At 63.0% G+C, this 12814-nt stretch overlaps 1 protein-coding gene across 1 annotated transcript; it reads right to left on the reverse strand.

Annotated features, from left to right (window-relative positions):
• Positions 1-5598: 5598 nt before the first annotated feature.
• On the reverse strand, positions 5599-12779 carry EIF4A3 (eukaryotic translation initiation factor 4A3). The gene is made up of 12 exons (XM_045837371.1): positions 12541-12779; positions 10496-10568; positions 9613-9679; positions 9146-9208; positions 8739-8871; positions 8530-8610; positions 7702-7843; positions 7247-7385; positions 6951-7066; positions 6343-6450; positions 6129-6256; positions 5599-5991 (listed from the first exon to the last, which is right to left on the reverse strand). The coding sequence occupies exons 1-12, from the start codon at positions 12707-12709 to the stop codon at positions 5975-5977; spliced, it is 1236 nt and encodes a 411-aa protein (XP_045693327.1). The 5' UTR covers positions 12710-12779; the 3' UTR covers positions 5599-5974.
• Between the last annotated feature and the right edge of the window lie 35 nt (positions 12780-12814).

Consider the following 12814-nt stretch of genomic DNA (forward strand, 5'->3'; position numbering starts at 1 on the left):
ATTAAATAAAATCTTTTTAAAAAGTGGCCAAACTGCTTTCCCCCGTGGTCAGTTGCACCTGTCACTCCTGCCTGGCGGGGACACTTACAGGCCCCGCCTCCCAGCCTCCGGGGTGTCCCCCAGCCTCAGCCTTCCAGCGGGCGTGGTCTCCCTGCAGTCCCCATGGGCACGCCCCCAGTGACATGGTGACAGGAAGCACCTCTCCAAGGGCTCACCTGCCACCCACTATTCGGGGCGAAGTGTTGGCTCAGATCTGCCCACCTGCCCTGCGGGAGGGTTTCCTGATTATCGAGTTACACAGTAAGATGTGCTGGACTTCTGTCGTTGCCGTGACAGTTCCCGCAGACTCAGCCCCCTGAAGAACGCAAATCTGTGTCACCTCTGCCCGCGGGCCAGAAGTCGGGCGGCGTCTCCCCGGGCTGCGGTGGGGTGGGGGCCGCCCCCTTCCCACACCAGAGCTGTGGGTCTGGCTGCAAGCCCTGCGCCCGCCTGCTCCCGGCATCTCAGCTCCAGGACGGTGTCTTTGAAGAGGGAAGGGTTTAACTTTCATGAGTTCCACTTAACACACTTCCATGTCCTTTTAAAGACACATTTGCCAAACCCGAAGCCACGGAGACGCTCCTCCGGCTTTCCTCTCCAGAAGGTTTCCGGTTTGGGGTCTGCGGGTCCAGCTCGGTGCGCCTGCTGTGAGCACGGGCCGGTCGAGGCCCCTCTGTGTTCCCGGCACCTGGGCACCCGGCTGTTCGCCCCGTCCTTCCCAAATCCTCGCCTTCGCTCCCCGGGGCTGCCTCGGGGCCTTGGCCGGCGCCCACTCCCCGCACCGCCCACTCCCTGCACCCCCGGCCAGGCCGGCATCTGGACTTTCCGCGGCGTCCTGCGGCCGTGGGACCTGCGGGTCTCCCGGCTTCCTGCCAGCGCCGTGCTGTCCCCAGTGAGGCTTCTCAAGGGTAGGTGGCGGAAGTCCCACTTGGTCCCCTTTTCCAGGATGGTGCTCCTCTGCTGGTCCTTCGATGCCCACATGCATTTTAAACAGCTTGTTTTTCAGTTTTTACCAAAAGAAAGAAGTCTCCTGGTGTTTCGACTAGGGTTATGGTGAGGCTGCCCGTGAACTTGGGCAGCACAGCCGACTTAAAACGGGCCCATCCGTCCGTCCACCGGGACAGGCTCTCGTCACTCACCCCCTCCATTCCTCACAGCCACGCAGGGTCACGGGGAGCCCCGGGCGCTCCCCACGTTCAATGCCGTTGTCAGCGGGGCTCTAACCTCCCCTTCCCCCTGCTCGGTGCTCGCACGGAGGAGTACGGGTGACCTTTGACTGTTGACCTCACAACCCCCTTCCCTAAACTCAGTCAGGGTTCCGGGGCTTCGTTGTAGATTTGGTCAGCGCTAGACTCTCCCCGCTGGCCCCGGCCCCGGCCCCGGGACGCCTCCTGCCCCTTCCCTTGCCTGTCTCTCTGCAAGGCCGTGGCTAGAGCTGGGGGACATCAGACAGGTGTGACGAGGACACAGTGACAAAAGTATGGGGTGGCCTGTTTCTCCGTGCATTCCCTTCCGTTTCTGCGCCCTGCACTCCCCGTCGGGAAACTGCTGGGTGTGCGGACGTTGAGGGTTGTTGCGTTGTTTTAACAGATGACCCTCCGTTGTATGAGAGCCCCCCTCAGCCGCCTGGTGACACTTTCCCGGGGATGCTCGTCTGCCACGGCGGTGGCCGCTGCAGGGTCCTGGGGGCTGGCGCCGTGCCATGCGGGGCTGCCTGCCCGGTTCTTCTCCTTAAGGGTGCTCGCGCCTTGGGGCTGCCTGCCTGGTTCTTCTCCTTAAGAGTGCTCGTGCCTTCACGCAGGTGCGTGCACACAGAGGCCTTCATTCTCGTGTCGGCACCTACGGGTTGCTGTGCTGTTTGCCTCGCGGGCAGCTGGCGGCCTCTGCCCCGCCCCGTGCTCCTCGTCACGGCCTCTCCGCTCCGGCTCGCTCTGACTCCACGCTGGAGCCAGTCCCAGGGCCCGTGTGCGGGGACCTGCCCGTCTGTCTTGTGGGGGGGCCAGCTGGTGGGCACACCACTGCTCACAGGAAATCTCTTTTCTCTAATCTTCTCTTCTCTTCTACTTTTCTTAGGTAAGTCCCTTTAACATTTCATAAAGTAAGGGCTTGGTGATGATGAACTCCTTTAACTTGACCTTATCTGAGAAGCACTTTAGCTGCCCTTCCATTCTAAATGGAAGCTTTGCTGGATAGAGTCATCTTGGATGTGGGTCCTTGTCTTTCATGACTTGGAATACTTCTTTCCAGCCCCTTCTTGCCTGTAAGGTCTCTTTTGAGAAATCAGCTGACAGTCTGATGGGAACTCCTTTGTAGGTGACTGTCCCCTTATGTCTTGCTGCTTCTAGGATTCTCTCCTTCATTTTTACTTTGGCTAATGTAATTATGATGTGCCTTGGTGTGTTCCTCCTTGGGTCCAACTTCTTTGGGACTCTCTGAGCTTCCTGGACCTCCTGGAAGTCTATTTCCTTTGCCAGATTGGGGAAGTTCTCCTTTATTATTTGTCCAAATAACTTTTCCACTTGTTCTTCCTCTTCTCCTTCTGGTGCCCCTATGATTTGGATGTTGAAATGTTTAAAGATGTCCTGGAGGTTCCTAAGCTTCTCCTCGTTTTTTTGAATTCTTATTTCTTCATTCTTTCCTGTTTGGTTGTTTCTTTCCTCCTTCTGGTCCACTCTATTATTTTGAGTCCCAGTTTCCTTCCCATCACTATTGGTTCCCTATGCACTTTCCTTCATTTCTTTTATGGTAACCTGCATTTGTTCATCTAATTTGCGACCAAAATCAACCAATTCTGTGAGCTCCCTGATCACCAGTGTTTTGAACTGTGCATCTGATAGGTTAGCTATCTCTTGGTCGCTCAAAAGGATGAGTTCTGGGGCACTGATTTGTTCTTCTGTTTGAGCCATCTCTCTCTCTCTTTTTTTTTGTTTTGGTCTGGTTGCTCCTGTTACAGTGAGGGGCGCAGCCTTAGGCGTTCACCGAGGCTGTGCACCTAGTCGCTAGATTGTGACGTTGTATGTGGGGGCGGGGACGGGGGCAGGAGCGAACAATGGCGGTAGCTCCGTTCTCCTGGGACCTCAGTCCCCTCCCTGGGATCCTGGGTTGCGCGCTCTGCCCTGCTCCACACTCGCCGTCTCCCTGGGTCTGCCAGCTGCCGCTTGCTTGCGTACTCAAGGTCCATCCGCTGCGATCTTGTGCACCCCAGATGCCTTACTAGCTCCCGGTTGCCTTGTGCGCCCAATTCTCCCTGATCTCCGTGCGCCGCGCCCCGCCCCCGGCCACTCCTCTCCGCCCCTCCCACCGGTCTGGAGGAACGGGTCTACTTCACTTCTTGGCTGTCCGACTTCCATTCAGATAAATTCTCTATCAGTTCTGGGTGTCGTTCTGCCTCTAAATTGTTGTTGTTCTAATCTTGGTTGTGCGTGGAGGTGCGGTGCGTCCACCTATGCCTCCATCTTGGCCGGAAGTCTGGTAATTTTGAGTCTTTTCATTCTTGGTCATTGTCACTTAAAATTTGCCAACACTGTTGATCTTTTGAAAGAACCAACTTTGGGTTTTCTTGATTTTTTTTCTAGTATTTCACTGACTTCTGGAATCTTTCTCCTGCCGGCTCTGGGTGCGGCTGGCTTTTCCTCGTTTCGGAAGGTAGGCAGCGTGGTTGCTGGTGTGCTTCTTTGGACTCCACCCCTTAGCTGCCTAGGTCTTTCTCCTTGGTTCGTTCTTGTTCCCAGCCCCGCATTTTACAATTTTTTATTTATTTATTTTTATTATCTTAGAGATTTTTAGACAGAAAGGAAGAGAGGGAGAGAAACGTCAGTGTGTGGTTGCCTCTCACGTGCCCCGTACTGGGGACCTGACCCGCAACCCAGGCACGTGCCCTGACTGGGAATTGAACCAGTGACCCTTTGGTTCGCAGGCCAGTGCTCAATCCACTGAGCCACACCGGCCAGGGCTGTTATATTGAGTTTAGGGAGAGGAACATGGACTTGCTGTCACACTCACTGCTGCATTCATGGGTTGCTTCCTCTGCGTGCCCTGCCCGGGGATGGAACGCCCGCCCTCAGCATCGGGATGAAGCTCCGACCCCCTGAGCCACCTGGCCGGGGCCTCCAGCCCTTTCCGACTCAGAATCTGCCGGGTCCCTTTTTGTCTCCAGTGTTGGCTGGTCCCTTTCTTTACTGGTTCCTTTAAGGGTTACACCTGAACATCAGCTTCACGAGATACACCCTGACTCGAGGAAGGCGGCCCCGAGTACCAGCCGCCAGGTCACACACGGTCCAAACCCCCACACCGTCACTGCCGCCTTCTCAGGCTTTGGGCTTTTGGTCACTCTGCTTTTGTGCGCGTCACTACTCTTGCATGAAGCAGTCCCCACAGCCCGAGCCCATGTGCTCACGGGGACCACAGGGTGCGTGACTCCGGATGGCAGCTGCTCGAGCGTTTGCCTGTGCGACCTTGAGGAAAGAGCCAAGGTCATGGGCAGTGGCTGAGCTGTCCCCTACAACACTGGTGATTTTCATACTAGGGTTATTTCACAACTTTTCCTACAATGGATGTGCAGTTTTACAGTCAAATGTTGTTTTTAAAAATTAAACTAGTTGAGCCCTGACTGGCGTGACTCAGTGGATTGAGTGCGGGCCTGCAAACCAAAAGGTTGCAAGTTCGATTCCCGGTCAGGGCACACGCCTCGGTTGCAGGCCAGGTCCCCAATAGGGGGCGCGTGAGACAACCACACATGGATGTTTTTCTTCCTCTTTGTGAGCCTCTTCCCCTCTCTCTAAAAGTAAAGAAAATCACTGTTCTTTAACCAAGAAACTTCAACTACTTGAAAACCACTTTGTTCTTTAAACAAAAAACTTCAACACCTTGAGAGTGGACGACCCTCTAAGCCCAAGTCTGTGAAGGGCCGGGCGGCAAGACAACAGCTGCTGCCCAGAGCGCGCCCACCGACCGTGTCACTGACGTCCAGAGCAGTGGTGGCAGCACCTTCGCTGCCTGACCGCCACAGGCCACTCCTCGGTCACCAGCAAGGTCAGACACTGAGTGTGACTGCCTCGTCTTCGACTGTGACCTGTCCCCTGCACCGGGACACTGTGTGAGTCCATCTGTCACCCGCCGTCCACAAGAAGGAGGTCAGGGGGCAGGTGTAGCTCCTCCTCTCACTGTCACCTTCTTGGGTGGGGGCGAGGGGACCGCTGTGGCGGAGCTGTGCTGTCACTGTGCTGCTGCTCAGCGACCACCCCCCACACCGTCTGAGTCCCGAGTGACCCCTCCTGGCTGGAAAGTCAGAGGAAACCCCTTCCCTACGCTCCCCGACTTCACGTGCTCTGAGTGAGAACCGCCCGAAGAGCTTCTAACATATTTCCAGGCCCCCCGCCGCCCCCGCCAATCCGGACCGTTCCCGCCCACCCCACCCAGCGAAGCCAGCATCCACCACCCCTGTGGCCGGGCTCCGCCCAAGCGCTTGGCCAACACGGCGAACGACCTGTCCAGCGGGTGACGAGAAAAGCTGGTCACCCAGCGCTGGTGGCACCTTAAGAAGTAACAGGAGTCCGTGGGAAAAGTGTAAATGTTTAATGAAAAACACAGACAGCAAAGCAAAGGAGTATGTACACGTGGAGAGAGGTCCACGGGACTCTGGCCGGGCTCTGGGGGACAGGCAGCACAGCTCGCGGATCAGGAGACACGAGATGTGCCCCCCAGGAGCCCTCGGGGCCGCCGCCAGCCCGACTGGTCCTCGCAGGGGCGTCGACAGGACTGTGGCCGGGCCAGGGCAGCACAACGCGCATCCACCAAACGCGGTACCTGGCCTCCAGCAGCAGCCGGGGCTGCCACCAGCCCGACAGCACACACACCTCCGGACGCGGGATCCGGCCCCCAGCAACCCCCGGGGCTGCCGCCAGCCCAGCTAGTCCTCACGGTCGCAGACAGACCCTCAGATCAGGTCGGCCACTGGAAGACAGAGCACGGGGGAAGGCAGCTGTGATTAAAGGCCCCCGTGGAGCTCGGAAACACTCGCACCAGGAAACCCACCGATGGGGGAGCGCCCCGGGGCCCCGCCCGCCCGGCCCCGCCCCCCGGCCACGCACCGTTCATGGGCATCTCGTCGATCTGCGTGGAGTAGTACTGCTCGATGTCCCGCAGGATGCGGATGTCGTCGTTCTTCACGAAGTTGATGGCCACGCCCTTGCGGCCGTACCGGCCCGACCGCCCGATCCTGCGGGACAGGGAGGGGGATGTCAGCTGGGGGGGCGCGGTGCCAGAGCCCCCCCGGCCCCCCCCCACGCCGCCACCCCACCGCACCTGTGGATGTACAGCTCCCTGTTGTTGGGCAGGTCGTAGTTGATGATGAGCGACACCTGCGGCACGTCCAGGCCCCTGGCCCAGACGTCGGTCGAGATGAGCACCCGGCTGCGGAGGGAAGGGACGGTGGGGGCGCGTCCGACACACGCCAGGCCCCGAGGGACATGCTCAGAAAGGGCGGTAGGGGCGCGCCGCTCCTCTGGCCGCGTGTGCCAGCGAGCGAGCGAACAGCTCGGGTCCCCTCGCGGCACCTCCAGTGACCCCCTAAAGCCCCAGCGGCACGGGGACAGCCACCGTGCCTGTTGAAACGCTCCAGCGGGGCCCGGCAGAGGCGCCCAGCACACCCGGGACAGAGCACACGGGGTCGGCGGCTGGACCTGACCGGGCGTGTGCGGGAGGCCCGGGGCACCGCCCACGGCGGCCCCCCTGCCTGTGCACACGGACCCACCATGGCCCCCCCCACCAGGCAGCCACGAAGACGCCGCAGGAGTGCAGCCACGCGAAGCACCTTCTCTGGCCACCACGGGGCAGAGCTGAAGACCCCCAGTCGCATGCACGGAACCGGACCGTCCCTGTCTACGCGAGGCTCGGACCCGCGGCCCACCCACCTGGCGCCGGACCGGAACTCCTTCATGATGGACTCGCGCTCCTTCTGCGGCATGTCGCCGTGCATGGACGACACCGTGAAGTTGGCCTCCCGCATCTTCTCCGTGAGCCAGTCCACCTGCCGCCCGGACCGCAGACGCCGCGTGAGCCCGCACGCACGGCCGGGGCTCGGGGCTCAGCGCGGCCACCCCAGAGCCCACGGGCCCGCAGAGCCCGGGGCCCGGCCCCCCCGGAGGCAAACCCCTGTCCGCAGACACCCGCAGTGCGGGCGGGGGCGAAGAGCCGCGCCCGCGCCCACCTTCCTCTTGGTGTTGCAGAAGATGACCGCCTGGGTGATGGTCAGCGTGTCGTAGAGGTCGCACAGCGTGTCGAACTTCCACTCCTCCCTCTCCACCGCCACGAAGAACTGCTTGATGCCTTCCAGAGTCAGCTCGTCACTGCGGGGCAGAGACAGAGCCCGTTGCCCGCTCTGCTGAGACCGGAGGGCCACCCAGGCCGAGCGCCCCGGCCCCACCGCCGCCCCCCAGCTCTGGGGCAGAGGGGACACCTCCCAGCGCCCCGACCACCGCAACCCTCAGCCGCTCAGCGGCACACTCGTTTCGCTCTCAGACCACCGACGGGCCCTCGCAGCCAACTTCGCGATTCGGAGTCCGGGGTCCAAGGGGAGTGTGCGCACTAAAAGCTGCCTTTTCACCAAGGAGAGCCCAGGCCTCCGTGTCCCGGAACAGAGCGCGGCCCGGGCGGCCCGCTCACCGCTTCACCAGGATGCGGATGGGGTCCGTCATGAACTTGTTGGTCATCTCCAGGATCTCGTGCGGCAGCGTGGCGCTGATGAGCACCACCTGCGTGGCCGGGGGCAGGTACCTGTACACGTCGTAGATCTGCTCCTTGAAGCCTGGGGTGGGGGCAGGACGCGGGGCCGTGAGGCCGCACGCCCAGTCTCGGGTGGGGTCGGGCACAGCTGCGGCGTGACCGCACGGCCCGACGCCACCAGGAGCCCTTTCCTCACAGTCCCTCTCCTCCCCCACGCCCCGCAAACTCCGGGGTCACGCCCGCACCCGAGGGGCCCGAAGGCCCAGTTAGGAGTTGCCCCCCTCGAACGCCGGCCCTGGGTTCCCCACTCGGTTCCAGCTGCTGCCACCTGCCAGGACTTACACCCACGGTGGCCAGATCGGCCGAGTTTTAAGAGAGTCCAGAGATCCGGGCTTTTACCAAACACATCCCCCAATGAAAACCCCAGCCCAAATTTCAAACCATCACGTTGTGCACCGGAAACTACTGTTATTAAACCTCAGTAACCCCTCCCCCCATCAAACAGGCAACTAGCTCCCGTCCGTGAACACAGCCTGGGCTGAGCAAGCAGCCCGGGGAACCTACAGGACGACGGCCCTCGAGCGCAGGTCACCTGCAGGACAGGACGCCCTGCTGCCCCCCCACCTCCCCTCCAGGTGGCAGCTGCCGTGCCGGTGTGCCCGGCCTCAGGGACCGGGGCCGGAGGAAGACCGAGGTGCGAGGCTGCTCACGGCCCATGGCCCCGCTCTGCGCCGCGAACACGCAGACCCACGGGCAGGCGACACGCACCTTTATTCAGCATCTCGTCGGCCTCGTCCAGGACCAGCATCTTGATGGCGCGGGTCCTCAGACTCCTGCGGCGGATCATGTCTGCGGAGCCGCGTTTCGGAAGAGTCAGGCCCCGCGCCGCGAGGAACGAGCTGGCCCCGCCAGAGGCCTCCCCTCCCCCGACAGGCGGCCCGGCGGCGTGGGCGCACGGCTGCGGGCGAGGTGCTCACCGAAGACGCGCCCGGGCGTGCCGGCCACGACGTGCTGCCCGTAGTCCAGCTTCCGGATGTCCTCCCCGACGTTGGTGCCCCCGATGCAGGCGTGGCACTGCACGTTCATGTAGTCCCCCAGCGCGAGCAGCCCCTGGTGGGAGCACAGCGCCGCCTGCACCCCGGTTCCCGCGCCGCCTAGCAGCGCCCGCGCCCCCACTCGCACCACCGACCAGCCCTGTGCTCCTGCGGCCACCCCCCACGGCTTTCTACAGCGGGGGAGGGAGGCAGTGCCGGCCGTCCCATACCACAGAGGCACGACCATCGCAGGAGAGTCAGGGCACGTGTAAAGCCCCCACCCCCACCCGCCCAGAGACCGCAGTGCACTGACGGACGGGCCGGCCCACAGGACGCCGCGGCTGCCTCACCTTCTGGATCTGCACGGCCAGCTCTCGGGTCGGCGCCAGGATCAGGGCCTGGGTCTCCCGGACCTGGCGGGACAAGGCGTGGGAACGGGCTTCAGTTGTCGGGGGACAGACCCGCTGGTTCGGACTCAGCTCTGTCCCGAGCGTCATCTCCCGCCGACCGCACAGACTCCGGACACGGGTGAATAGGCTGCCTGTTCCCGGGCCGCGCCCCCGGCCCCCACGATGCGTGGGTGCTGCGGGTGAGCACACGCGTGTGCGGACGGGAGTGGCCCCCAGCCTACAGCCCCCGGCCGCCCCCCAGACAAGACGGGCTGCGATGGGGCACCGGTCAGCTGGGACGCTGGCGCGCACTGAGGGGTCTCTCTGAGAACTGGAGGGAGCACGCCAAGACGCACAGAAGCTGTGCTTCCACACCCTGCGGTCACAGGGAGGCGAGTCACCCCCGGACAGAGCGGGGCGGTGGGTACCTGGATGTCCAGACACTGCAGGACAGAGATGCTGAAGGTGGCCGTTTTGCCTGTGCCGGACTGAGACCTAGGGGAGAGGGCACCGGTGGGCGGGGCTGCTCTGGTCCCGCCCCCAAACAGCCCACACCTCAGCTGCCAGCGGGTGGGACGCAGGGGGGGGACGGGGACAGCAGCTGCGGCCGGAGTCTCGGGGCTGAGGGCGCTGCAGAACCTGGCCCCGGCCAGCGGTGGCCCCTTCGGCAGCACCGTCTGCACCAAAGCCCCCCTGCAGGTTGTGACCGTGTGTCTGGTTTGTTTTCCGGTAAATGAATCTTTAAAAACCAGGTGAACCAGGACTACAGCCGTCTGAGGAACATCTAGCACAACTCTGCAGGCAGGCCGGCCGGCGGGGCTGGGAGAACCAGAGCCCTCGGCACCAGCAAGCTCGGGAACGCCCGCACTCAGGACTCCCCAGGGCTGAGCCAGGGACACGGCGGGTGACACGTGGGCACACCGCCATCCCCACGCATCGGCTGCAGAGCTGACCCCCGACAACACGAGGTCAGCAGGGCCGGGCTCCCGCACAGCAGAAGTGCCGACCCCCCCACCCTCAGCTGCTCCCGCCGGCTCTGGCCGAAGTCTTCCCGCTGACACTGGCGACTGTCAGCGGACACGCCCCACACGCCCCACGCCACACGCCAGCGCTGCACAGTAAAGCGAGCTGGAGAAGACGTTGTTAGGGAAATCGGAAGGAAGAAAAACACGTTTGCTGATCTACTGAAAAGGCGATCCACGTGTCAGCGGGCCCTCAGGGCTCGTCCCCATGCTGTCCAAGGGTCCGAGGACGCGCTCCCCAACCGGCCGTGGCCTCCCCAGCCCCGCCCCTCCGGGCGAGCGGACTCACTGCGCGATGACGTCCCTCCCTTTGATGATCTGCTTGATGGCCCGCTGCTGGATGGCGGACGGCTTCTCAAACCCTGCAGCCGAGACAGAGAAGGGGGGCGCTCCACACCAGGCCAGCGTGCTGGTGACCAGCGGCGCGGCACGCTCCCTGGGGCGGAGATGAGCAATCTTCTTCAACCCTCCGCCCCCACCCCACCCCTGGCTACACCCCCGTCCAGCACGCTGAGCCCTCACGACACCGCTGCAGCGTGAACCGGGCTGCAGCGGGTCTTCCCAACCAATGCGGGCTGGGGTCTCCTTCGTGGAGACTGAAGAGCTTTCTGCTGCAGGCACGTCCTCGTGGAACGTGCCTGCAGCAGACCCCCAAGGCCCGAAACAGGCGTCAGCAGGGGTGCCCTGGAGAGGGCAGGGAGGCGCACTTTCCACCCCAGTCCCGCCGCTGTTTGGCTGCCTCACAAAAACCTGCGTTCTCCTTTGCGCTACTCTCTAAGTGAAAGAGAGAAAGTCAATCCCCCAGTGCCACAGTGTTCCCACTTTCCTCCTCTGGGGCTGGGTGGCACTGTGGTGGCCTGCACCCCAGCCCTCTGGCGGGGCGGTCCACATCACCGAGGACGAGGCCACCCTGAAGGAGGACCAGTATTTCCCAAGTAAACAAACAAAACTCTATGGACAAAACTGTATTTTGAAAACTTCTTGGAACCTTTTGGAATGCAGTACAACTCCCCACCTAACAAGGAGCAGGCGGAGCAGACTTGGAGCCCTGCTGAGGACCGTGCACCGGGAGGCTGCAGGGTGTCGGGGCCTGGGGGACCCGGGTGCCAGAGGCGGGACGGGCCATCCGCCGCCCGACCCGACCGAAGGGCTGGTTCTTCACCTCCCATCCCCACAGCGAGTCCTATCCCATCTCAACTACCCTGATGCCAAGGACCGCTGGGCGACAGCTGCCCCGTCGCAGGCCGCCTGCACAGGTGCAGACCACTCCTGTCAGCATCCCCGGTGCCAACCCGGACAACCGCCTCCCACAGACCGGCAGGACGGCTCACGGGCCCCTCAAGCTCACCTCGTCCAGGACCAAACCCCGACCCTGCCTCCCTCGAGGGCTGCTCACCTACGCTGACCGCAGCATGACCTGTGGGGTCACTCACAACACCCAGGAGTCAGAGGCACTCTGCCGTTCACACTCATCCCCAGCCCAGCGGGGGGGCGGAACGCCACAGCCACCGAGACCGCGTCCCCTCTGCCTCTCCCCAGGACGCGGGGCAAAAGCCTCCTAGCTCCGCCCTGTTTCCTTCCTCCCCCCAGCCCAGGAGAACCCCCACAACTGTGAACTGGTCCCTCTTCAGCCTACAGCCCTCCTCCGGCTTCCCGGAGTTTACTTAGTAAACTCGGCATCACCTCGTGGGACGCCACGCGAGCTCTGGGGCCTGCCTCGCACTCCCAAAGCACCCCTGGGCTCCCAGGACAGGAGGCTCTGCTCCTGGGATACACCCAGTGTCACCCCGCTCTTCTCTTAACGGGCCCCTTAATCCCGACCGCAGCGCAAATGCCACCCGTCCCGGGAACCCCCGCATCTCTGCTGGTTCAGGTGTCTTCACCCCTCCGGGGCACAGTCGAGTCCCAGTCCCGCTTCACTGTCTGCACAGCCGTCCCCGCTGCCTGAAGCGGCCTTCTCCGGAACACAACTAGAGCTCCCCAGGGCACGAGATGCTCTGGCTCACTGCTCAACCCCCGGTGCCTGGAGCGGCGCCCGAGCCTCACACCCGGGGATGCGAGACGCCGGTCCGCTAAATGCATGACTCCGAACGCCCGGAAGGCTGTGCAACCTCTGAGGGACCCACACGTTGCTCAGCACCGGGGACAACACGCCAAGCCCACGGGCGCGGAGTGATGACGGATGATGGCGCGCTGGAGAGGGGGTCGCCCGCCAACGGCCGCGGCGCGGAGCCCCGGCGTCCGGGACCGGCCGGGGCCTCGCAGCCCCCAAGCCCGGCCCCGCCAGCCCTCCACCTGGCTCGCGTGCGCTAACCCCGCCCCCTGCCCACCAACCGTAGGCGTAGATGCCGCGCAGCAGGTCCTCCCGCAGGCCCATGGTGTCGAACGTGGGGGTCACGTCCACCTCCTCGCTGGTCTCGAACTCCACCTTGGTCATGTCCTCCTCTTTGAGCAGTCGCTTCCGCGCCGAGCCCGAGTTCGCCATCGTGGCCGCGGCCGCCATGATCGGGAGTCGGCTGAGAGCGGAGCGCGCGCGCAGTGCTGGAAACCGGAAGCAGGGCCGCCGCCGCCAGGAACTGACGTCACTGCGCGCCGTCGTGCGTGCGAG

The sequence above is a fragment of the Phyllostomus hastatus genome, unplaced genomic scaffold (genome assembly GCF_019186645.2).
Source record: "Phyllostomus hastatus isolate PE091 unplaced genomic scaffold, TTU_PhHast_1.1 phas_contig_210, whole genome shotgun sequence".
In the NCBI taxonomy this organism is placed as follows: Eukaryota; Metazoa; Chordata; class Mammalia; order Chiroptera; family Phyllostomidae; genus Phyllostomus; species Phyllostomus hastatus.